This window comes from Manis javanica, chromosome 1 (assembly GCF_040802235.1).
Source record: "Manis javanica isolate MJ-LG chromosome 1, MJ_LKY, whole genome shotgun sequence".
NCBI lineage: Eukaryota > Metazoa > Chordata > Mammalia > Pholidota > Manidae > Manis > Manis javanica.
In genome coordinates this window covers 147,472,623-147,499,172 of record NC_133156.1, presented here as the reverse complement: position 1 = coordinate 147,499,172, position 26,550 = coordinate 147,472,623, and the positions used below count along the sequence as shown (strand labels likewise).

Sequence of the window (26,550 nt, the reverse complement as noted above, 5' to 3'; positions counted from 1 at the left end):
AGGAATTATGATACTCGGTAAATTCGATATGAGGCACGAATTCTATTTAAGGGTTGTAATTAGGAAGGAAGAAGAAAAGCTACAGAGGTATGGAAGAAAACATGGGAGGATTGATTATTTCTTTGACATATCTTCTTGTAGAGTACCTTAAGCATGTATAGGTTTTAAACTACTAACTAACTTGCGCTCACATATTAACATAATAGGAATATGGTGACATAAACAAAGCAAATCTATAATTGCCAGCCATCTCCAGTGAAACCAAGAAAACCAGTTAGGCATCCTAGGCATTTGTGAAAATTTATCTATGATATGATGGATATTGTCCAACTGTACTCGAACAGTCTGAGAGAAATCAGACAAATTAAAACAACCCATTCCTGGGAACTATTCACATCTCATATGTTCTTTTAACAGTAGATAGTCTGTAGTTGTAAGATTTTGGAGTGCTACAACTTGCACTCCTCCTAATTCTTGGTTGAGTTCCAACAGTATAGATCCAGTCAAATTTGTTGTTTTACTGTATGCACAGGCCAGCTTAGATACCTCCTTCTTCATTCCCATGGCAAGTCCAGGAACCGGTGGGATGAATGCAGCTACCGCTGTAGCAGCGCCTGGATCTTTGTTGAGGTTTTTTGATGATCATCTTCTGGTATGAGTCTTCCAGAGAGTGTTGATGTTGCAAGTTCTTCTTCATATCATATCTTAGTTCATTTTCTGAGTAGCCAAATTAGGCTTTGATCCTCTGTATAAACACAAACAGATCCTTTGCCCACACTTTGATATGCTCTTTATACCATAGTGTAGAACTCTTTGGAGGTCACCACACAGGAACTGCTTTTTTTTTTTTTTTTTAAGAGAAAGGAATATTATCAGAAAAGTGTACCTCCATAGCCGATCATCTGACACCCTTTAAGTGATCAAAATTAAGGATATTTAAAGGATTCATTAATTGTTGATTAACAGTTAGTTTTATCCTATCAGGGAGTAATCCCCCTTTTCTTTCTTTTTTTTTTTTTTTTGTTATCACCAATCCACACCTACATGAAGAACATCATGCCCACCAGGCCCCCCCTATAAACCCCTTTACAGTCACTGTCCATCAGCACAGCAAAACGCTGCAGAATCACTACTTGTCTTCTCTGTGTTGTACAGCCCTCCCCATTCTCCCACCCCCCCATTATGCATGCTAATCTTAATGCCCCCCTTCTTCTCCCACCCACCTTATCCCTCCCTACCCACCCATCCTCCCCAGTCCCTTTCCCTTTGGTACCTGTTAGTCCATTCTTGGGTTCTGTGATTCCGCTACTGTTTTGTTCCTTCAGTTTTTCCTATGTTCTTATACTCCACAGATGAGTGAATCATTTGGTATTTCTCTTTCTCTGCTTGGCTTATTTCACTGAGCATAATACCCTCCAGGTCCATCCATGTTGCTGTAAATGGTAGGATTTGCCCTCTTCTTATGGATGAGTAGTATTCCATTGTGTATATGTACCACATCTTCTTTATCCATTCATCTACCAATGGACATTTAGGTTGCTTCCGATTCTTGGCTATTGTAAATAGTGCTGCGATAAACATAGGGGTGCATCTGTCTTTCTCAAACTTGATTGCTGCGTTCTTAGGGTAAATTCCTAGAAGTGGAATTCCTGGGTCAAATGGTAAGTCTGTTTTGAGCATTTTGATGAACCTCCATACTGCTTTCCACAATGGTTGAACTAATTTACATTCCCACCAGCAGTGTAGGAGGGTTCCCCTTTCTCCACAGCCTCACCAACATTTGTTGTTGTTTGTCTTTTGGCTGGCAGCAATCCTTACTGGTGTGAGGAGATACCTCATTGTAGTTTTAATTTGCATTTCTCTGATAATTAGTGATGTGGAGCATCTTGTCATGTGTCTGTTGGCCATCTGTATTTCTTTTTGGAGAACTGTCTGTTCAGTTCCTCTGCCCATTTTTTAATTGGGTTATTTGTTTTTTGTTTGTTGAGGCGTGTGAGCTCTTTATATATTTTGGATGTCAAGCCTTTATCGGATCTGTCATTTACAAATATATTCTCCCATACTGTAGGGTTCCTTTTTTTCTATTGATGGTGTCTTTTGCTGAACAGAAGCTTTTCAGCTTAATATAGTCTCACTTGTTCATTTTTGCTGTTGTTTTCCTTGCCCAGGGAGATATGTTCAAGAAGAGGTCACTCATGTTTATGTCTGAGATTTTTGCCTATGTTTTTTTCTAAGGGTTTTATATTTTCATGACTTACATTCAAGTCTTTGATCCATTTTGAGTTTACTTTTGTATATGGGATTAGACAATGGTCCAGTTTCATTCTCCTACATGTAGCTGTCCAGTTTTGCCAGCACCATCTATTGAAGAGACTGTCATTTCGCCATTGTATGTCCATGGCTCCTTTATCAAATATTAATTGACCATATATGTCTGGGTTAATGTCTGGAGTCTCTCTAGTCTGTTCCACTGATCTGTGGCTCTGTTCTTCTGTCAGTACCAAATTGTCTTGATTACTATGGCTTTATAGTAGAGCTTGAAGTTGGGGAGTGAGATCCCCCCTACTTTATTCTTCTTTCTCAGGATTGCTTTGGCTATTCGTGGTCTTTGGTGTTTCCATATGAATTTTTGAATTATTTGTTCCAGTTCATTGAAGAATGTTGCTGGTAGTTTGATAGGGATTGCATCAAATCTGTATATTGCTTTGGGCAGGATGGCCATTTTGACGATATTAATTCTTCCTAGCCATGAGCATGGGATGAATTTCCGTTTCTTAGTGTCCCCTTTAATTTCTCTTAAGAGTGACTTGTAGTTTTCAGAGTATAAGTCTTTCACTTCTTTGGTTAGGTTTATTCCTAGGTATTTATTCTTTTTGATGCAATTGTGAAAAGAGTTGTTTTCCTGATTTCTCTTTCTATTGGTTCATTGTTAGTGTATAGGAAAGCCACAGATTTCTGTGTGTTAATTTTGTATCCTGCACCTTTGCTGTATTCCAATATTAGTTCTAGTAGTTTTGGGATGGAGTCTTTAGGGTTTTTTATGTACAGTATCATGTCATCTGCAAATAGTGACAGTTTAACTTCTTCTTTACCAATCTGGATTCCTTGTATTTCTTTGTTTTGTCTGATTGCTGTGGGTAGGACCTCCAGTACTATGTTAAATAATAGCGGTGAGAGTGGGCATCCCTGTCTGGTTCCCGATCTCAGAGGAAATGCTTTCAGCTTCTCGCTGTTCAGTATAATGCTGGCTGTGGGTTTATGATATATGGCCTTTATTATGTTGAGGTGCCCTCTATTCCCATTTTGCTGAGAGTTTTTATCATGAATGGATGTTGAATTTTGTCAAATGCTTTTTCAGCATCTATGGAGATGATCATGTGGTTTTTGTCTTTCTTTTTGTTGATGTGGTGGATGATGTTGATGGATTTTTGAATGTTGTACCATCCTTGCATCCTTGGGATGAATCCCACTTGGTCACGGTGTATGATCCTTTCGATATACTTATGAATTTGATTTGCTAATATTTTATTAAGTATTTTTGCATCTACGTTTTTCAGGGATATTGGTCTGTAGTTTTCTTTTTTGGTGGGGTCTTTGCCCGGTTTTGGTATTAGGGTGATGTTGGCTTCATAGAATGAGTTTGGGAGTATTCCCTCCTCTTCTATTTTTTGGAAAACTTTAAGGAGAATGGGTATTATGTCTTCTCTGTATGTCTGATAATATTCCGAGGTGAATCCATCTGGCCCCGGGGTTTTGTTCTTTGGTAGTTTTTTGATTACTGCTTCAATTTCTTTGCTGGTAATTGGTCTGTTTAGATTTTCTGTTTCTTTCTGGGTCAGTCTTGGAAGGTTGTATTTTTCTAGGAAGTTGTCCGTTTCTCCTAGGTTTCCCAGCTTGTTAGCATATAGGTTCTCATAGTACTCTCTAATAATTCTTTGTATTTCTGTGGGGTCGGTTGTGATTTTTCCTTTCTCGTTTCTGATTCTGTTGATTTGTGTTGATTCTCTTTTTCTCTTAATAAGTTTGGCTAGAGGCTTATCTATTTTGTTTATTTTCTTAAAGAAACAGCTCTTGGTTTCATTGATTTTTTCTATTGTTTTATTCTTCTCAATTTTGTTTATTTCTTCTCTGATCTTTATTATGTCCCTCCTTCTACTGACTTTAGGCCTCATTTGTTCTTCTTTTTCCAATTTTGATAATTGTGATGTTAGACTATTCATTTGGGACTGTTCTTCCTTCTTCAAGTGTGCCTGGATCGCTATATACTTTCCTCTTAGGACTGCTTTCGCTGTGTCCCACAGAAGTTGGGGCTTTGTGTTGTTGTTGTCATTTGTTTCCATATATTGCTGGATCTCCATTTTGATTTGGTCATTGATCCATTGATTATTTAGGAGCGTGTTGTTAAGCCTCCATGTGTTTGTGAGCCTTTTTGCTTTCTTTGTACAATTTCTAGTTTTATGCCTTTGTGGTCTGAAAAGTTGGTTGGTAGGATTTCAATCTTTTGGAATTTACTGAGGCTCTTTTTGTGGCCTAGTATGTGGTCTATTCTGGAGAATGTTCCATGTGCACTTGAGAAGAATGTGTATCCTGTTGCTTTTGGATGTAGAGTTCTGTAGATGTCTATTAGGTCCATCTGTTCTAGTGTGTTGTTTAGTGCCTCTGTGTCCTTACTTATTTTCTGTCTGGTGGATCTGTCCTTTGGATTGAGTGGTGTGTTGAATTCTCCCAGAATGAATGCATTGCATTCTATTTCCTTCTTTAGTTCTGTTAGTATTTGTTTCAGATATGTTGGTGCTCCTGTATTGGGTGCATATATATTTATAATGCTTATATCCTCTTGTTGGACTGAGCCCTTTATCATTATATAATGTCCTTCTTTATCTTTTGTTACTTTCTTTATTTTGAAGTCTGTTTTGTCTGATACTAGTATTGCAACACCTGCTTTTTTCTCTCTGTTGTTTGCATGAAATATCTTTTTCCATCCCTTGACTCTAAGTCTGTGCATGTCTTTGGGTTTGAGGTGAGTCTCTTGTAAGCAGCATATAGATGGATCTTGCTTTTTTATCCATTCTATTACTCTGTGTCTTTTGATTGGTGCATTCGGTCCATTTGCATTTAGGGTGATTATTGAAAGGTATGTACTTATTGCCATTGCAGGCTTTAAGTTTGTGGTTACCAAAGGTTAAGGGTTAGCTTCTTTACTATCTTACTGTCTAACTTAACTCGCTTGTTGAGCTATTATAAACACGGTCTGATGATTCTTTATTTCTCTTCCTTCTTATTCCTCCTCCTCCCTTCTTCATATGTTGGGTGTTTTGTTTTGTGCTCTTTTTAAGAGTGCTCCCATCTAGAGTAGTCCCTGTAAAATGTCCTGTAGAGGTGGTTTGTGGGAGGCAAATTCCTTCAACTTTTGCTTGTCTGGGAATTGTTTTATTCCTCCTTCATATTTAAATGATAATCGTGCTGGATACAGTAGTCTTGGTTCAAGGTCCTTCTGTTTCATTGCATTAAGTATATCATGCCATTGTCTTCTGGCCTGTAGGGTTTCTGTTGTGATGTCTGATGATAGCCTGATGGGTTTTCCTTTGTAGGTAACCTTTTTTTTCTCTCTGGCTGCCTTTAATACTTTGTCTTCATCATTGATCTTTGCCATTTTAATTATTATGTGTCTTGGTGTTACCCTCCTTGGATCCCTTGTCATGGGAGTTCTGTGTACCTCTGTGGTCTGAGAGGCCATTTCCTCCCCTAGTTTGGGGAAGTTTTCAGCAATTATTTCTTCAAAGACACTTTCTATCCCTTTTTCTCTCTTCTTCTTCTGGTACCCCTATAATGCGGATATTGTTTCATTTCGATTGGTCACTCAGCTCTCTTAGAATTCTTTCATTCCTGGAGATCCTTTTATCTCTCTCTGCATCAGCTTCTCTGCGTTCCTATTCTCTGTTTTCTAGTCCATTAATCGTCTCTTGCATCTTGTCCATTCTGTTTTGAAGTCCTTCCAGAGCTTGTTTTATTTCTGTATTCTCCTTCCTTAGTTCTTGCATATTTCTCTGCAAGTCCATCAGGATGGTTATGACTTTTGTTTTGAATTCTTTTTCTGGAAGACTGGTTAAATCTATCTCCCCAGGTTCCTTCTCAGGGGAAGATGTAGCAGATGCCGAAGCTGTCTGGGTTAGTCTTGACTGGATCATATTTTTTTACCTTTTCAAGTTGATAGGTGCTATTGACTGTCAGCTGTGAGGGCCAAACTTTTCACTTGCTACTGGCCTTTCTCTACTAGGACAACTGTGACCCCTAGTGGCTTGTGTTGGGTAATTGTGTTTAGACTGGGTCTTTGTGTCTTGCCCGGCCAGTGTTGAGGAAGCTCCCTTGCTGCGGGCGTGGCCCGCCGTAGACTGCTTCTCTGCTTTTGCCGAGCCCTGGAGGGGTAATGGACGGGGGGCTGTTTGGCTGTTTACCTCCGTGAGGGGTCTCAGAGCTGTTGCCGAGGGGGTTAGTGTGCCCGGTTTTCCCTGTAGTTTCCAGCTGCTGGACTGTGACCTGTGTTGTTTCTGTCCAGCTGTTGCATCCCTGTCCCTTTAAGACTTTCAAAAAGCACTTGCTTTTCTTTGTCACAGGGGCATCAGCTTCGGAACCCGCTCAGAGGTCTTGCTGCCCTGTTTCCCTAGTTTCCAGCCCTCCACTCATGCACTGTGTCTGCGCTCTGGTGCGGATGGCTGGGGCTGGGTGTTTAGCAGTCCTGGGCTCCCTCTCCCTCCCTGCTCTGACTCCTCTCCTCCCGCCGGGAGCTGGGGGGAGGCGTGCTTGGGTCCCACTGGGCCGGGGCTTGTATCTTACCCCTTTCACCAGGCGCTGGGCTCTTGCACATGTGGATGTAGTCTGGCTGTTGTCCTGTGTCTTCTGGTCTCTCTTTTAGGATTAGTTGTATTTGTTGTATTTTCAAAAATATGTATGTTTTTGGGAGGAGATTCCCACTGTCTTGCTCACACCGCCATGTTGGCTCCGCCTCCCAACTTAGTAAATTTCTTACTTGCCAAATACAAAAAACTATTAGGCAGGAAAACTTTGGAGTGAGAGCCCCATATGTGTTTTTTTGGAAGATAGTATTGAGGGAAGGCCAAAAGTTACAGGGAAAAAGAAACAGTAGTCACGGGACAAGGGAAATCATAGATGTTTTTGTGCATATCTTACCACTGAGTGTGTTGTCTTGTAGATGGGGAGGTATATAGCTAGAAGCTGAGAAATTGGAGTTTTTACCTGGAGATTTCTGTTCATTTGTGTGACGCATGGCCATTTATTTACCTTTTTGTGCTTTCATTCCCCATTTTTAAAAAGGAGATGGGGTTTCTGCTGTGCTTAACATGCACTTGGTAGGGATAAATTTAAAGTGGTAAATAAGTAAATGTTTTGCCAATGGGTTTCAGCCCCGGGCAAGTTCACTGTGGATTCAGTGTGACCAAAGAAATTTACAGCAAAACGTTCTTTGGGGTGAAAGGGTTATACCCAACTTTATTTCCAGGTGGCAGGTCAGTCACTAGAATCCCGTTCACTCAGAGTGAGTCTGCATGCAGCAAGCCAGTCTCTGCCTCTGGGCCCCTCTGTGTGTACAGCCATCCTCCAGGCCTCTCTGCACAGTTGTCCCGCACAGCTGTCCTCTGGGCCTCTGTCCTCAGTGCTGCCACTGCTCCAGCCTCTGCTCTGCTCTCCTGCAGCCTTGCAGCCATGCCACCATATCGGGGAGAGCACTGGGTGGAGCTTTTTATATAGAGTCAACAGCCATGTACTGCCCACAGGTGTGCAGTGAGCTGGTCAACCATGGCCAGGTGAGAATCCTGGCCATAGGAACTCTCATTTTATCCACAGTAAATAAGGATATTTTCATGTCTAATGTGTTTGTATTTCCTCCAGATGGAAATTATTGAATGTATATACATGTTTTGTACAAGTACAGAGTGTTTTCAGAAGCCTCCTTTATTTTTTCTTCTTTTCATTTTTTTTTTTTTTAATGAGCATACAGGCTCATCGTTTCTTGGGCTGAAGGCTTAAACAGTTTACATCTGTTGATACTGATTGGCTGGTTACCAGCATCACCAGTACAGTTCTGGGTGCTTTCGTCTCTGTTCTTCCTGCTCTTCTTTGTGGAAAGTGAACTGAGTGGCGGGTACTGCTTAGGGCAGCAGAGGGCATGTCCAGCTCAGCTTTCCCACTCTGCATAGCTGTGGGCTAATCATCTTCTCTTCTGGACTGGTGGACTTGTGTGAGGACTGCGCTGTCCTCAGACCGTCTGACTCAGGACAGAACCCTCCCACCCACTCCTGGCAGTTGCTTCCTCTCTCTACCTTCTGTTCTATTCAAAGAGCTTGTTACTATCACAAGTAAATTAAAAAAAAAATCTACTCTAGCTGTGAGGTCTGTTGAGTATTTCACTTTTTCCAAATAAATATATGAAGTCTTTAGGAATCTGCTGATTATTTGGCTATAGACCTTGATAGGTTTAATTCCTAATTTTTAAGTATATCTTTATGCCTTCTTCTTAATAATACTTCTGAGATTTACAAGTTATGCAGAAAAAGTACTGAATTAACTTCGCTTTAAAGACAGGCTGCCAGAATGCCACATTTACCTCTCTTTACTTTCAGATTGTAATAAAAATGACAGAAAAAAAAATAGCTCTCCTTTATAGTGAAAACATTTACCACCAGTGTAGGAAATTAATGAGGAAGAGGTAAAGCAGATGGTATCAGTTGATGATGAAACCCAAAATTACAGAGAAAATAGCAGCTTTCATTGCAGAAGCACTGCGTTTCCCCAGATCAGAGGTGGCAGGGAGTGAGAGCAGGAGCAGACATTTAAGATTTGCCAGGTAATTAATTGATTAAATGTTGAGAAGTACATAAACTTCTGGTTTTAAAAACAGTTTCTGGCATCTGTCCACAGGCTGTGGCCCAAAGTTTAGTTCTCTGATGTGTCAGTTAGGACATGGGAGGCACCCACAGTGAGCCAGGGTATCAGAAAATTGGGTAATTATAACTGCTCTGAAGGATAGCCAGTCCTATTCCCAGTTAATAAGATATATATTCCATGTAAATACTCAAAACTGCACTCACTCTGCTTCCCTCCTGCTGAAGGCAGAGTCCTGTAGGTTCATGAAATGAGAACCTGCATTTATTGCCAGAGGACGAGGACTGAAGATGTAGGCTGAAGAAATACACCCCGGCTGTCCTGCCTAAATTTTCATCTGACACTAAAAAAGAAGGGTACTGAACTCAAGGAGAAAAACTAGTTCCTGAGGAAACAGTATTAAATCCTGAACAAGAAAAAAAATGTTAAAAATTAGTGTCCTTAGAGAAAGTCTAAGAACATAGCCATAGGCTGCTCCTATAAGATGGAACCAGTTGGGCTTCTTGAATATTAAAAAGGTAATTGTAGAAGGAAGCCCATTAGAAAAGCCAAATTGTCCAGTGGACAGATAGAAGATGCATTTAATGAGGCAAGAAATTTTAATCTTGGTCATCTCTGAGAGCATGGTACAGAAGGAGAGAGGGTGAAAGGGGCTGGGGAAACATCAGAATCTGGAGGCAGAGCCAGATGTCATGACAGTTGTGCATTAGGACTTCTCAGAGAGGGTCACAGAGCCACACGGAAGGTGATTGTGATCATGGAATAGAAGGAAACTTTCCAGAGCAGAACACAGATGGAATATTTATATTAGAAAAGCCTCTCAGGTGCTGAGTATGATTCTTGTACATGATCTCCATTTTTGACATGTTCATAGGAAATGCATTTAAAATTATCTGAAACAAAAAGATTGAAAATTAAGGATGGATAAAGGAATTCCAAGCAAATGCTAACTTGAAAGCAGGAGTATAAGGCAAAAAACAATTCAAGCCTAGAAATGAACTTACATGGATTAAAGGGAATATCTAGATTGATTAAAGATACAGTTCACCGAGAACATGCCATTATCTTAGCCCTAAGAACATGAAACTGTCAAGTAAAGTGCTTGGGAATTCCAGGGGGCATAGCTAGACGTTTTCATGGGAGACTTTAATGTGCTTCTCAGAAATGTAGATAAAAGTAGAGAGGGTAGGAAACAGAATTAGAATCAGAATTGCAAGATTGGTGATTTTCATGGGACTGTTTTAAACCATAGACCTAGAATCCTTTAAAATGGTTTGCAAACATATATATAAAAGGTGACTCACTAGACAACCAAAACCTGCAAACCTGAGATATTATTAAGATACTGGTATTTAATGAGATATCAATAAAAATACTCCCCACCCCCTAAAAACAAACAAAAAACTTTGAAAACCTGTCTGGTAACTGAACATGCACAAACAAACCCCTCTTGGGTGATAGAAAATTAAAACTGAAATACTGAAATTTTGGAAATCAACAGTAGGGCAGGCAGTCATTATTAAAATCTTGGCTATATTGTCAATATGGTATTCACAGGGATGATTTGTAGTTTTAAGTGATTCTTCTTAGAAATGAAGAATTATAGAAAATGGCTAAGATGATAGGAAAATGCTACAGAAACCTCAGTACATTGCAAGGAAGGAGCTGATAAAGGTGAAACCAGAAGTTAATGATATAGGAACCACAGCTGTGGATTGGGGGCCATTAATTAACGTGAGAGCTCGGCTTTTGCTCTGTTGGTCGAACCGATAGCTGTCTCTTTGGCAGGTCTGATGAAGGAACAAAAATCCAACAACTCCAGGACTGGGATAACTGAAAACTGCAGATGGAGCAATTTCTTAATTCACAAATTTTTATTCAGATTTGATCATGTTCATGAAATGCACCATTTTCTAGGAAAACATGCAGATTGACTCAGAATAGTTATTGGTCACCTGAACAGAAAAATAACCCAGAAGAAATTTTTAAAAATCATGAAGATCTAACACCATGATAGATCCAGGTGGCTTACAGGTGAGCTCTGTGAAGTTTTCAGTGAAAAAGTAATGTCTTTATTATTATTTTGTTTGCTTTAGGACTTAGGATAATATGGAATGCTTTCTGTCTCACATTTAGACTAACACAACCCTGTATCCAAACCAAGTAAGAGTGCCATGCATATACATACTCAACACTTGACTCTGTCACTTAGGGATATAGCTGCAAGAACACTAAGATTTTAAGGACTCAAATCTTTTAGTAACTTAGAATACAAATTATGACTTAAGGACCTATCTTGGAACAACACAACAGCTGGTTAAGAGAAAAATGATGTGATCATATGGATTCAACACCAAACTCCAAAGAGAAGGAGCTGTAAGTAGTCAGAATCGTCATGGTGCTCCTATGATTATGTAGAAAAGACTCAGCTGGCAAGCAAGCCTTGGAGCTTGGGACATTGGTGATACACCAGTGAACACGCACATTGTACCATTATTAACCTGTCAGAGCAGGGAAGGAATTAGAACAGCCTATTCTCTCATGGCAACAGAACCATCAGATGCCTAGGAAGAGACCTAACAGCAGTGTGCCATCCTCTATGAGAAAAACTAAAAACTCCTGGAAAGCATTAAGGAAGACCTGAACACATTAATACACATTATGTTCTTCCATTGAAAACACTAAGAGTGCAGAGATGTGAATTTTCCCTAAATGGATCTATAAATATAGTCTCACTCAAAATCCCATTGAAGTTTTATATGGAAAAGGACAAGCGGATGATGGCTTATCAAGAACAGGTGTTCAGAATAATAAAATTTAAAAAAGGAAAAACCTGAACAAGGCCTATGCCTGCAAAGATACTAAAACATGAAACGAATGTGATCAAAGAGGTGTTTTTGTGGGAAACTGACAAGTCAGTGGAGTAGAAAAGTCCAGAAGTACTGAGAGATGCTGTCAGGTTTGAACAGGAAGCATTTCCAAAGATTGAGAGAAGGTATGTGATGTATGTGGTTAAGCTGACTGAGGTTTCCCTTCAACTCAGGAGTGAAGCCACAGTGAGATGCTTTTCTGCTTAGCTGGTTTGGGTCAGGTTAAAAGTAATGAATGCTGAATTAGAAGAAGCATAGCTCTGGTTAATAGCCTGCATCAGAAAAGAAAAGTAACTTTTTTTCTTTTTTTAAGGTTCCTTGTTTGCTGCTTTGGGTATATGTAATAAGCAGGGATGCTGGTCAGGTCATTTAAGCTAAGGGGATGTCTTGCCAATGGGTTTCAGCCCCAGGCAAGTTTGCTATGGATTCAGTGTGACCAAACAAATTGACAGCAAAACATTCTTTGGGGTGAAAGAGTTATACCCAACTTAATTTCCAGGTGGCAGGTCAGTCACTAGAATCCCATTCACTCAGAGCGAGTCTGCATGCAGCAAGCCAGTCTCTGCTTCTGGGCCCCTCTGTCTGCACAGCTGTCCTCTGGGCTTCTCTGCACAGTCGTCCCACACAGCCGTCCTCTGGGCCTCTGCTCTGTTCTCCTGCAGCTTTGCAGCCATGCCGCCATGTTGCACCCGGAGCTCTTTTTATAGAGTCAACAGCCATGTATTGCCCACAGGTGTGCAGTGAGCTAGTCAACCAGGGCCAGGTGAGGATCCTGGCCACAGGAACTCTCATTTTATCCACAGGGGATTACAGTATTTGGAAGCAGGCTTTGGGGTAGGTTAAATCACAGTGTAGATAAGCTACTTGATCACAGAATTTTGGGACACAAAAATGGATAGCCTCATGCATAGTGATAGTCAGAAGATGATTTGGCTCAGGAGAGGTTGGAAATGTCCAACTTTTCAAACCTACATATTACTGTGTCCTCCCTGCTTATCCCGGTCCTCTTTGTGTGGGCTTCGTTATTTGGAGTGGTACAGCTTACCATCTTAAATAGGGCTGACCTGCTTCAAAGTGTTGATTCCATGGAGATAATTTGGTTTCAAAGGTTGGTCATTTTAGCTGCTCTAGAACTGGATTAAAGATTTCAGTATTTTCAGCAAATGTTTCAGGTTAATTTTAAGAACTTAAGTTCAAGGAAACTATAATATAACTTTGAGCTGGCCAGAAATTGCTTTAATACTTAAAGCTTATTTTCAGTTATATTTTAATTAGTGTGGGTTGTCTTTTTATGCAGATTTGACCACAATATTCATATTTATATTTTTAGAATAATTTTCACTTTGGAGGTTTTTGGGAATTTGTGCATTTATTAATGTTAAACTCACTTTAAAATCATAGTGTGATGTTCTTAATGTTATATGAATTTCATTAGGTCTGTCTGTCTTGGCTGCTTATGCCTTTGAGCTTGAACCTTGGTTCTATTTTAGGAATCCAGACACCTTTTAAAATTTATAAAAATTCCAAAGCTTAAGCTTTCATTTTCCGTATAAAAGCATGTGCTTTTCTCTAAGTGTCTCCTTGTGGGTGTGATTATCTCTCCCTATATATATGTTTATATACACACATTTTCATCTCCCACTGTTCCCCCTTAAGGCCATTAATGGGTTTCTGTGATCCATGAGGCCCCCAGGTGAATTACAGCAGTCAACTCTGATAGCTTCCCTGATAAGCCTCTAACAAGGGGAACTCTCTGCTAGTCTGTGGAATACACAAATAAAATCTCATACCAGTTGCTTGTCTGTGCTTCCTTCCCCCACCTCTTACCATGCTCTGTAGAAAATGCATGTGCTGCCGGTGTGTTTAGTCTGCACATGTGAAGCTGGTAAAGTCCTTCCACAACAACTACATTTGATGTTTTGAGTCCTGCCTGCCCCTCCACCATGCCCCCCACCCCCCTGCTAAACTGAGTCTTCAGCTAAATCATCGCACACCTTCCCGTCAGCAGCTAACTGGACTATGCAGATGTTTACATTTGGGGAAGATGTTTAAGTTACCTAGTTTCTGAATCCCTAATAAGTCCTGATCTCACAGGAGTGTGTTTTGGCCTTGGGTAGATGGAGCCGAATGACATGTCTCTAATACTTCCCTCTTTTTCACAGGAAGAGTAAAACTTCTTCTGAAGGAACTCTGGCTCTGTATAAATACAACCCACAGACTGCCTGGCGAGGGCAGCCGGTGTGTCCCAGGTGAGAGAGAAGCTTCCAGAAGTACATTGCATACATGAAAGTAGAAATGTTGACCATGGTCATTGTATGCTTTTTTTATAGCTGATTCTAACTTTCAAAAGTAAAACTAGCATGGGTACTTTTAATTGTCCAAAACTCTTTTCCCTTCAGTGTGACTTCTTGTCTCAGTAAGTGCACTCGGGCTTTTAATTTTTCAGTAGTAGCTTTCACCAGAGACCATTTTGAGAAACAGTGAGGCGTATGTGGCAGGTGGTGCAGAAGACTGAAGAGGTGCAGCTTCATCTCAGCCATTTCATGAGCTTCATACCCTCCAGCAGTTTAGCTTAATTTATTTTTCATGTAACTTAAACCAGTTGCTTTGGTTGAACTTTTAGTATACGTTCTGCAATACACTCATAGTCTCCTTTAGGATGCTGGTGTTGCCAGGTAAAAAGCTATAATTTCCCTTTATGCTGGCTGTTATGTCAGATTATTGTATGGCATAAGTAGTGCATTTCAGAGACTTGACTTCATTTGTGGTGTGTCTTGATGTATAGGAAAAAGTAACAGGTGTTCTTCCACTCTCAGTGGTGCTCCATGCAGGATGTGAGGTTGGAAATGGTAATTAGTTATTCTAGAGATGGAAAGAAGAGGGCTCTTTTGCATAAGATTAATGTGCTTCTTTCCTAGCTTTTTGTCATTGTACTCATTTCTTAAGATCAGCTGCTGTGAATTCACAGATCATTAAGAACCACTTCTATAGAATAGGTGCACCTAGTCTTTTTCTGAGGCACTGAAGGCAGAGCTCCCTTAGAACATTGTTAACAGCAAGCTCCTGGTCCTCACTTCAGTTGGATTCAAGCTTGGGAGGTATACAGAGGCATACTTGGTGGGGTTTTTTAGGTGGATCGTCCCCACTGGATGACTGCACCCCTGTGATAGTCTGTCTGGCAGAAGCAGCCAGGGATTCTTTCCAGTCTTCCAGATCAGTCAGCCGCCATGTTTTTTAGCATAAGCACTTTGATTTTGTGTCAAAGATACTAAACTGACTTTCCTCTTAATACTGTCGTGCTTTCATTCAAAAGGAAACTGTTTTGAGGGGTAAATCTATTACATAATGTTAACTTTTTCAAGTAGAATGGAAAACAGCATCTTTGAATTCTTGTATCATAAAACATATACTTTCTTTTCTCCTTTCTTTTTAACCTTTTTGTTTTCATATGAGGAAAGTTACAAAAATAGTGCAGAGAATTCCTGGGGGCTCCTCATCCAGGTTCCCCCAAATTTAACATTTTCCACTGCTGGGAGTTAAAAGCAGAACAGTGAGTACAATACTGGTAAACTAAACTGACCTCATATGACCTTGTTTTCCCACTAACGTAGTTTTCCATACCATGATCCCATCACATTTAGCGGTCCTGTCTTTCTTTAGTCAGCCCCCCGTCTGGCAGATGATCTGTCTTTGCTCAGCTCTCCGGTCTTTGACCCTGTTAGCGAGAGCCAGTCAACTTTGTAGAAAGCCTACCAGTTATGCCTTCCCAGATGTTTGCTCTTCTAGGTTGAGGCTGTGTGTTTATGGCAAGAATTCCCCAGTGGCGATGTTGCATTTTGCTGAGGGCGTGTACTGGATGGAGCAGAAGGGAGGTCAGGTGCATTGTCACTGGGGGTGTTGATCTTAATGCCTGTTTAAGGAGTGTCTCCATTGTTAAGTTACTGGTCACTTTGCAGGTATTCCGTTTCTCGCCAACGCTAGCCCATGGGTTCTAGCATCCCCTGATGAATCTTGGCTGCCACAGTCATTACTTCTATAATACTGATTTTTGTATTTTCCTCATTCCTTCATTTTAGTAATAGGAATTGTTCTCTGTGGAAGAGCTGTCCTTTTCTTCACTGTATTTAATTCCTGTGTATTTCTTTTATTTTGTGGGTTATGCTTCCACACTGCCACTGTTCGTTTCATTGTTCCAGCTGCTCAAGTTTGGTTATTGGAACTACCTTCCAGGTGGTTTCTGGGCCACTCGGGAGAACAGCATCCTGTTGTGAGCACTTCTTTTACTTATTGGCTTTGTAAGATGTTTCAGGCTCAACTTGTATTTTTTCCATTCAGCCTGCATCAACTACTTCTTCAGAGAGCCCTAAGTCCTTCTATAAAACACATTTTTACAGCTCTCAAATATGACAAATGGTTATTTCTGATATTTCCTAAGATGCTGATGGCTTTACTGATACTTGGCACCACTATGTTTCACCCAAATCAAGAACTCCAAAACGCTGTTTTTTTTTAATAGTATCTTTTCTGTTGCATTATAATACAAAGTATTTATATGACCCAGGCCAGTCCCTTAATTAGAGCATTGTACAGATGTGGCCAGGGTTAGACTTGATACTGTTGATTTTAGATCACTTTTCAGAGAAACTAGTGTTCCCTGTTAGTGTGCACAAAGCCTCTTCTCCCAAATACTGCTGGCTGTGTGGAAAGTCCTGCTGACGGAGCAGCTGAGTCCCCCCACCCATGAGAATGGCTGTGAATTGCCCCCCTGCCATGCATCCTGCTGCCCACTGGTCATGGAGGCATCTCATCTTGCTCGTGAGACACCCGTACTTCTGTGAAATGTGTGCAGATATTAGAGGATAATCTTAGGAAGGGACTGGTTGCTCCTTAAGAAAATGTTACTGTTTATTTGGTGTAATCAATATTGTAAACATTTTGAACTGTTGGAATAAATTAAGTTGTTCTGATATTCTTTGTATTCAATATTTACTTTTTTTTTGCCACAGAAAAACCTGCCATAGAAAACCCCGCATCCAGAGAGCCCGGCGAGGATGGTGTGCCCTCTCCGGTTGGAGCCGGTCCACCCGGCACCTCGGCCGTGCAGACGTGCCTGGCAGAGCTGTCCATGGAGATAGAAGGCGACTTCCCCACATGGCAACGTGTGGGCAGAGAGAGGCCTGGCATGGCAGCTTTCCATGGTGACCATGTGTTTAATGAGGACCGGAACCCCGAGGTTTCAGTGCGGAAGGAAGACAATGGCAGTGCTGCCATTTCTGATCACAGTCATTCTTTTGATGATGATCTTCAGGCTGCAGTTGACTTCTTCAAACTTCCCCCTCCTCTTTTGTCTCCAGTGCCCTCTCCCCCTCTGGCGGCGTTTGCACACCTGGGGCCATTGCCGTCTTCTCTTGCCCCCGTGAGTTTGCACTTTGGACTTAAATTACTGATTGGACATGTAGTCTGTCCTAGCATTTTAGCTGTGAGCAAAGAACATCTGTGGTGCTCAGACCAGATTTTATTCAGGGTAACGTGAGGACAGGGTATGCCAGGGCCTTTTGGGTCTGCATAGATAGTATGGCTTTTTTCTCTTTGTATTATGGTATTATGGTAGCATTTTAATTGCTTTTTATCTGCAACCAAATTGTGAGTCTCCTGTAGGAGGACCAGGTCTTAGTGTCAGTCCGTCTCTCCAGCACCTGGTCCATAACAGACACAGAGTGAATGATTTAAATGCACATTTGCAAGCGTGGAGCTTTTTAGGGAGGGAATGCCACGTAGACGGTGTGTGTGCTCATCTGCCTGTGCTGCCAGAGTCCCCTCCCTCACTTCCTGGATCCGCCATGTATTTGTGTGCTTATAGAGTGGTTTATTGTCATTTCTTAGGAAGTTAGGTTTCTACGAAGCAAATTTGTATGCTCTTTGATTTAAGGAGCAGATAAATGCTTTGCCTCCTTTGAGTCTTTCTTCAGGAAGCATCATGCATGTCCCTAGTACTGGGAATGCAGAGGGGACACAAGATAGGGTTGCCCCTGTGTGGTGGTCCAGGAGCAGGCAGTCACGGCGTGGCAGAGCACTGGGGGGCTGGGAGACGAGGGAACGGGGGCTGTTTCTGGGAGAGGAGCTACTTGCCAGGGCGTAGAACTGAAGGTGAATGTGGTTCTGGGGGCCACTCATGCAGGCAAAGGTCATGTGGGTCCTAAGGGCTGTGGGAAGTGCTTGGTGAACCCAGACAAGTGGGCCTGTGGTAGTTTCATCTGGAGGCTTCAGGGCAGTTGCCCTTGAGTAAGGAGGGCCTGGGATGATCAGGAAAGAGGCAGGAGCACCATCGAATCCACAGTGTTCGTGATCCTGACACCTGCACCCAGGTAGTCCTGGAGCCAAAGAGGTGGGGGCTGGCTTGAGAAATGCCCTGAGGGTGAGTGAGCTGTTCCTGGGATACTTCCTGTGGGCGTCAGGAGTAGGTGGAGGAGGAGACGGCAGGGGAAACAGCGAGTGGAAGGGAAACCCTGCCCACTAGGAGATGGCATGTCAGGCATTGTGAAGGGTGTATGCAGGTCCCCTCAGGTCTGTGGGCATGGCAGGGAGGGCTCAGGTCCACATGGGGGACGCTTGAGTGCAGCAGGCGCCATGGGCTGGGCAAGGTCACTGAGTAAGAGTGTGTAGGAGCAGAGGATGGGGGCCATGAGTGTGTGTATGCCCAAGCCAGGAAAGAGGACAGGAGAGCGAACCCTCATGGCAGGACAGTGGGGGAGCTCCAGGAGATGAGGGCGCCATGGAATGGGAAGCAGAGAGGAATGGTTTTATCAGGACTCTGGCGTTTTGTCACCCTCCCCAGCCTACCATGTGCCTTATAGAAGCGAGGCCAGCTAGCCTGGTGGTCTGCCTGACGTAGGCAGTTACTGGGGACTAGAGGGGTCAGGGGTCTGGAGGGTGAGTCCCTGGGGCAGAGACGAGAATAGATGGTGTGGGAGTGAGGGGTGTGGGCATAAGTCTGGAGGGGCTGGAACTGGCTGCTGGGTAGGCACCCTGTGGGGAAACATTGGCTGTGAGGCAATGTGAGGGGCCGATGTGCGCCGGCACCACTGGAAGGGCCACCAGGTCAGCTGGGTGCAGGTGCGGGTGGCGGGAAGGAACCGGGTGGGCTGTGCAGCTGGACTGGAAGCTTCTTGCTCCAGCACATGGGGAAGGAAGAGGTCAGAAGTAGGGGTGTTTGGAGCTGGGAGAACAAGCAGCCCTGGGCCAGGTGGGCACAGAGCCTGGCAGGGCATCTGATCCAGGGCTTTGTAAGGAAAGAGCCAGTGGCCGTGTGCTTGGGCAAGGCTGGCCTGCCTGCAGAGGTGCCTGGGAGCCAGTGGCCCTTTCCTCAGATGCGTTTCAAAAGGTTCTTCAGGAATCAGGCACTTCTTTCTTTAAGTGCATTTAATTGAGGGTTATATCTAGTTGACTATGTTAGTATTGCATTAACTAACTAGTACAACTCATTTATTTTTAAGGAAACCTATTTTGGAGAGTGTACAGATTCCAGTGATAATGACTGGTCCCAGCATAGAAATTCTGCTGAGACTGTTTCAGAAGATGATACACCTGAATCACAAAATTATTTTGGCTCAACCATTAATAAAAGTAAAGGAAATGATGCGCAGGAGGAAATGCTCACATCACAGGAAGCCACCCAAGCTCTAAGCACATTGGAAGGAAATGGAGTGATGACTGTTGGTTTTGGGACGTTTACAGCAACATTCAGAGAACCTTTGACCACATACTCCTTAGCCAGTGAGAAACACTGGCCTTTGTCGTCCAAATTCACGGGTGACGGAGAAACGGACCTTTTAAAGGAGGCCAAAAGACAGACAGAGGACTGGGAGATGGATGAGTCAGCACAAACCGAGAAAACACTTCACAAGCCCCTGGGGAATGTGTGTGCCAAGCTTTCTGGCAGCCAAGCACAGGAAGAGGGGATGGCCCCCAGGAAGTCGTACTGGTGTTACTCCCCTCTCGGCAAGAGGCCGTTCAGTGAACTTATGGAGGCCGAAGGAAAAGTCCTCTTATCCAAAATGATGGGATCACCCAGATCAGAGTTTACTAAGTGGACACTAACTAATGAAATCACCTCTGAATCAGGTCACAGATCAATTCCTGACCATTTTCAAGGGATAATTAGAGAATTGGAAAAGAAAAGAGAAGACACTCAAGGGTTCACTTTAGGAGAATCACCCGAACCAGAAGAACATGCAGGTGATTCAGCGGATGCCGCAGGGCCAGGTGAGGATGCCAGGCTTTCCTCTTCTTCTACCTCAGGAGCATCGTCTTCCTGCAGTAACCGCCAGGCTTCCTCTGGGTTAAAGTGCAGTGCGGATGCACGCATTCCTTCTAAAGGGGGCCTTACTGAGCTGCGTCATTCAGAACAACAGTTACAAGCTCATACTTTAAACACATTTGACCTGCAATCTGAGCCACCAGAGTGTTCTGCAGGGCACGGTGACCTGGAGACCAGCTTGCCAGCGCTGACCCCTGAATTGGAAGCCTCTGACTTAAGTGATCAGGGCAGCAGTGAGGCCAAAAGTGCAGATGTCGTGAAAGGCGTGACCCAAGTCCGTTCACTTCCTCAGTCAATATTTATGAAAGCTGTGAAAGATGTACAATGTGGAAGTCAGGATCCAAGGATTGAGCTCATCCGAAGTCAGTCAGATGCCACCTTATCAGTATCAGTAGAATCTCAGTCTGGCTTGATCAGGAGTGATTTTGGATTCAGTAAAAGCACTTTATGGGACCGTAGTGATCTGATAAGGAGAGGTGGTGAAGAAAGGCTTAGTGCTAAATCAGACCATGAACCAAAGACTGACCATCAGTTACAAAAGTCAACACCATTCTTAGGAGATAGAGGATCAGTGTCTAAGCGAGAACTCACTGGGAAGAATAATCCTATGAGACTCAAGGCTGCTGTGTCACCGCTGCCTAACCAAGTGTCAGTTATCACCAAGCAGGCCAGACCTGAAAGCACACCTAGCACTCAGTCGGAGCCCTGGAGGCTGCGGAGGGGCGAGCCTGCCTCAGTAGCAGAGCACGGTGGGAATGGGGCTGGTCCTGCATCAGCTCCGGCAGGAGGTGGAGAGAAAGAGGGCAGCTCATGGGAAAGAGAGGGGGTGGCTGCTATGAAAAGGACTTCTCCAGAAGTTTCCACCTTGTGGGGAAAACTGGATTTCAGTTTTCCAGGTGATTCTTTACCAGTAGAAAATTGTCATCATCCTACAAATCGTAAATTAACTTTCCCTTCTGAACACATCCCAGCCCAAAGCCAGGCTGCGGTGACAGATGCTGTGGTGCATGAGCAGAGTCTGAATCTTCCCACAAAGCCAGACTCATCCAGGATGGATACGGGTAAACGTCCAGCCGCAGGAGAACCAGTGACAAGAGCTCTGCCTGTTGGAGACATACCCTGTGGAGACACAGTCCGGGCTGGTGGCGAGACCCTGGCCATTTCAGAGGACTCCCCTAGTGTACAGCAAAGCCCAAGGGGGCCCCTGGATCTGCCGTCTCAAACTCCTGGTGGTGCCTCTGCAGGGCCAGGCAGTGCAGGCACCGCGTTTTCATCAGCCATCGGCCGGCAGGATGGAGAGCCTCCTGCCCTGCCTCAGAGCAGCCTTCCCGGCTCCCTGTGCTGTTACACCGGCATTCGGGAGGTGGTGGGTGGCGACCCGGAGGGGGAGGACAGCGAGGTGCCCAGCTGCAGTGAGGGTGAGAACGAGCCCGAGGCCGGGACAGGACACCTGCTGCGGAGGGCTTCTGGGAAGTGGTCCGGAGCCCCGGGCACTGGGGCAGCCGAGGGCGCCCCTTCCCTGGAGGTGGGGTCCCTGACTTCCGCCTTGCAGGACTTCAACATCAGTGCTCTCTCGGAGATGGACAGGCTTTCTACGTCAGAAGTTGTTATGTTTCTTGAGAGTTGTCAGTTAAGAGATTCTAGTTCGGGAGACTCTGTTTCAGAATGTTCTAGCAAAGGCACCCTCAATAAGGAAATCAACAAAGAATTAAAGCAAAGTGAAATACCAGGAGAAAAGTACAGGAAGCAACTCTGTGAAGAAACACTTGAAACCTCAGAAGAGTGGCTGGAGTCCGAGGAAGATGATTGTCCTTTAAGGGCCCGTCCGCTCACTCCATGTTCTCTGGAAACGCTGTCCGAGGTGCTTACAAAGATTGGGCGGGAGCTTCAGACCTCCGCTGAGGACTCTGACGGGAAAGATGCTGGTGATCTGCTGCTCCTAAATACCCAGGACAGCATGACAGCACAACATGTCCTGCCTGATGAGGCAGCTGGCTCCTTGTCACACTCCACAGCTCCTGCCCCTCCACCAACAGGTGCAGATGCCGAGGGCAGTTCCCCAGCTAAGGGTCCTCATAATGGCGACAACACCCAGGGCCCGCCTGAGGGTTACTTGTCTGCATCCAACCCTGGTGATGGCAGGGAAGAGGCACTGTCAGAACTGGCAGAGTGCTTGCCCCACTGCACTGACTCAGAAGCGTGCCAGATGGCTGAAAACGGTGCTGGTGGCGAGGCAGAAACGACCTTTCAGTGTCAGATATCTACAGTGACCTCTGAGGTTATAAATGTGCTTATCAATAAGGATCAAAATCTAGTCATTGAGAAAGGAGACAACTGGACCATCATAAATGGAGTAGCTCTTGTGCCAAATGTGGACCAGGTCATACTGTGTGATGCTTCCGAAGATACACCTGCTTCCCCAGGCGGTGGGAGGCCGGGTGCTGATTTCCTCTCAGTTACTTCAGTGGACAAGTCCCCAGAGAGCAGTCACGCTGGCCCTGCATTTCAGGAGCCCCTAGGGGGCAGTAATCTTCCATGTCTCCAGGAGGATATTTCAGGCAGTGTTCAGAGTACCAACTTTGATAAAAGTCGACTGAGGAATAGACCTGTTAAACCTAGTGTGAGGATTAGTTCTGAAATATATGATCAAAACTTTGATTCTCAGATTGTTGCATCTGATCACACATATTATAACTCGAAACTAGAGCCATTTGGGAAGAATAAGAATCGATCAAAGATTTCAAACAAAGATCAGACAAACAAACTGATAAGGGCTGTAGCATCAACTAGAGTTGAAACTAATCAGAGTGAAGTTTCTCAGGCAGCTTCAGGAGAAAGAGGAAACACGAAGTCTCAGAGAAGTCAAACCCACACCATTCTAGCCACCGCGGACACATCTACTCCCACAGACTGTTCTGCTGACACCTTGAGTAAGATTCGGCAAGAGGTGGGGCCCCCGCTGCCGCCCCTGCTCGCCCCTTTGGTGGCCACACCTCCAAGGACCTCACAGCCAGTGTCCCCTCTGATAGCAACGTCCAGTTCCCCCTCGCCCACCTCTCCTGGTGGCCAGATCTCCCCACTGTGCCACCTGCCAGTGCCTCCTGTGATGTCTCCTTTGCTGGAAGAGCCCGGGTGCGCCTCTCCTCCATGCACATCTCCTTCACCATCAGCTGCCCTGGCCAGTGAGAGGATGTTGTCATCCCCCCTGCAGTTCTGTGCTGCCACCCCAAAGCACGCCCTTCCCGTGCCTGGCCGCCTGCCCCCCTTCGCGTCTGCCCCTGCTGCTGTGGCGGGGCCCCAGGAGAATTCCGTTAAAATCCTTGACACTATGTACCCAGAGTTATCGGCCAGGGCCCGTACCCTCAACATCCTCAAAGGGAACATTCAGCTCCCCCGAGGCCCGGCTGCGGACTGCAGGAGCCTCCCCGGGCCGGCCAGTGCTGTCACGGGGCTCAAAGCTCTCACTTCAGCATCAACCGCCTTTGTTAAAACGGGGGGCAGTTCTGGCGGTGACTGTAGCCGGGATGCATCCAGAGATTTCAGCACGCAGCAGGACTCAGGCGGGAAGAGGCTGTTGTCAGTGCCGACATTGAGGAGTGCTAAAAGATTACGCCTGGATGGTGGGTCCCCAGACCTGGGACCTGGGGGCGCCACTGCAGCAGGGGTCAGCAGGAGCCCCCAGCAGGGCCTCCCCGAGGCCCAAGGTACAAGGACAGAAGAGGACAGGGGCCCTGCAGGCACAGTTAGTGCGGCCACCCGGCTGCCCCCGGACCCCGGGGATGCTGCGGAGCCTCCTGGCAGAGCCATCGCTGATGCACTGAGGAGGGTTGCAGAGTCACCCTTCGATCTGCTGCCGGTCATTCGGAGTCATGTGTACGTGGGAAACATCTCCAAGAAGCCTGTTATGCGCGATCAGGAGAAAGAAGTAGTTTACGAGTTTAGCACAACAAAAAAGGTATGTGGCTGTTTTTCTCTGAGCTTGAGGAATTGGATGTCCTTAAAAACAGGCTGTCTGCTGTCAGCATGCCAGGTGATCCCAAACAAAGATTTTAGTTCATAGTTAACAGTTATCTGTAAAAACATTATGGCCTGTGCTCTATTTCCAGCCACTATTTCATGCATTGGAAATGTGGTAAGACACTAGAGATCTGGTCGTTTTTATTCATCAAATAACTTAAAAGTTTTAAGAAAAAAAAATATCTGTCAGGACTAAAATTTGTTTCCCATTGATTCTGGCATGTTTAAAGGCTCAAAATGGTTTGCGTCAGAGCAGCAAATTATTATGTGATTGAGCCTTTCTTCTCTGTGAACAGTATTAATACACATTTGAGAGTGAGTCTTTCAGAAGGGTGGAGGGGGTTCCTCTCCCTCCCTTGATGTACAGTACAAATCAAACAGTAACAGCTTAGTTTGGGGAGACCAGGAAGACGTGGGAGGTAGTGTATGTTTGCACACAGGGCTCATGAGTACTTGTTAGTGGTTTATATTTTCCAAATGCCTAGGTGCTGCCTGTGTGGCTGATTCATAGGGACTCGTGGGCAGGATTCATTGGCTGTCTGCACACCCTTGGAGTCATAGTAGCATAAATACTTTATTTTTCTTCGATCACTTACTTTGGAAAAGCACAAGGAGTAGTACAAGTAACTTTGCAAAGATGGTTTTCTGTTTCCAAATGAACAAAAATGTCTGCTTATTTAGTGCTCCTCTTCCTGAGCAAGAAAAACGTTATCCAGTGTTTTAAGATCTAAATGGATAAATGAATAGACTACATTGGCACTCAGGAAACAGGAATGTGGGGGAGTCAGTGGGTATGGGATGCGCACACATAGATGACATTGGCAGGAACCGAGGAGTGGGGCTGGTTATCGTGACAGTCGGGACCGTAGGGGACCAGTGTGTTCAGACTGTGCCTGGCACCCGCAGCACGGCTGACTGAGGCCACCTCAGGTCGTGGGGCCTGCACCGTGCAGTCCAGCCTATGGACCGAATACTGCAGGTCCTTCCTGCGGGCACTGCTGTCCTTGGCCATCTGATATGGCTTGCGTGTCATCGTTACCTCACTGTGGAACTTGCAGCGTCCTTCGGTAGGCTACAGACTCACAATCAGTGTATGTTGCCTTTGCCTTTTTTCTCCCATCTAGCATTTAGCAGAGTGCTTGCTTCACTCTATTCTCTCAGAACTGGAGGTTCAGAGGCCATGCCTGGAGCACAGTTATGCTCACGCTCTCTGCAGAGTGTATGTGGGCATTTGTCGGCAGCTTGGAGACCTGGAAAGGGCCCGCCTGTTCTGCTACAGCCTGCTTAAGGAAGGTACGTCGGGCGGCGTTGCTGCACTGAGGGCCTTTCTGCCTTTTTACCTCCTCATACTTGGGTCTGTGTTTCCAGCTAGGAGATTGCTGGGTATGTATTAAAATGGTGTTATGTTTTGTGCGTTTACCAGAGTGCATGAAGAGCCATGCCTGGTCTTCAGTAGGAGAATTTATGTAGCTGAAACTTACTTACATCAGCACACCCTTCCTGAACTGTAGATGGTAGAGCCTCTGTCACAGTGGCATATTTATCCTACTACTTGTGCAACTATTTTAGAACCAGATACAGTTGACACACCATAAGGGATGGAGTTTAAAGTAAGTGGCAAGCTGCACTGTCACTAGCTGGAAAGGCAGACACTGTGAGGTGGTCATAAGTGTGGGGCAAGCAGAGCATGGGAGGTGGAGAGGGGCCTGCCCTAAGTCTCTCTTCCCTTTCCTGCCGTCTCTTCCATCTGTCTCCGTGGGTCAGACGAGCTGTCATTCTTCGTTACTACAGGTCAGGTCATGAGAAATATTTCTGGTGGTAAAGTGATTCACAAACACATTTTAATGTTGTATCAGAAAGCCTTACTTAGATTGCAAAGATTTGCACCCTTTATTACCATAATGTTTATGGGCTCGTAAACCAGGTTAGTTGCCTCTACCCATCACTTTGTGAATGAGGCTGCTGGGTGCTCTTCGTTTCTCCTTCGATCGCTGATTCATTCAATAGATAGTTGCGGCTGCATGCCAGGTGTTAGCACTTCGAGATGATGACTGTGACCAGAGGCATTGGACCCTCCAGTAGTAACCAGGGGCTCTCTGTTGAGTGAATGCATTGTGCAGAGTTGGGGCATGAGGGAAGCTTTCCTTGTCAGAGTGGCTTTTGAATCTGAAATATGAAGATTCAAAAAAATACCTAAGTGAAAAGTGAGGGAGAGAATTGTAGGCAGAGGGAACAACCATGAAGGAGTGCCCAGGACAGGGGGACATATAGGCGGGCAGTTCAGGGTTTCAGAAACAGATCAGAATAGTGCAGTAAGCTTATGCCTTGTCTTACTCTTTAAACACATTGCAATGTTTGTTAAAATAGGACAGAGAGAACTAAAAAGATGTGGCTTCACTCCAGACTGGATAAAAACCTGTGTTGACTTGTACAGTCACTTAGCAAAGC

General features: G+C 44.5%; 1 protein-coding gene across 4 annotated transcripts in view; it reads left to right on the top strand.

Moving 5' to 3' along the window:
• The window catches only part of ICE1 (interactor of little elongation complex ELL subunit 1), a 59,345-nt gene that overhangs the window by 20,836 nt on the left and 11,959 nt on the right, over positions 1-26,550 (top strand). For 3 of the 4 annotated variants that reach the window (XR_005060587.2, XM_037015410.2, XM_073238090.1), the window contains 4 exons: positions 13,931-14,017; positions 16,775-17,184; positions 19,262-24,040; positions 25,227-25,395. Coding sequence is in view for 3 of the 4 variants with exons in the window: in XM_037015410.2 (XP_036871305.2) it covers positions 13,931-14,017; positions 16,775-17,184; positions 19,262-24,040; positions 25,227-25,395 (5,445 nt within the window). In the remaining variant the exon portion in view is untranslated. Of the gene's footprint in view, positions 1-10,815; positions 10,933-13,930; positions 14,018-16,774; positions 17,185-19,261; positions 24,041-25,226; positions 25,396-26,550 lie in introns of all 4 variants that reach the window. The other variant, XM_017646677.3, reaches the window with a different exon arrangement.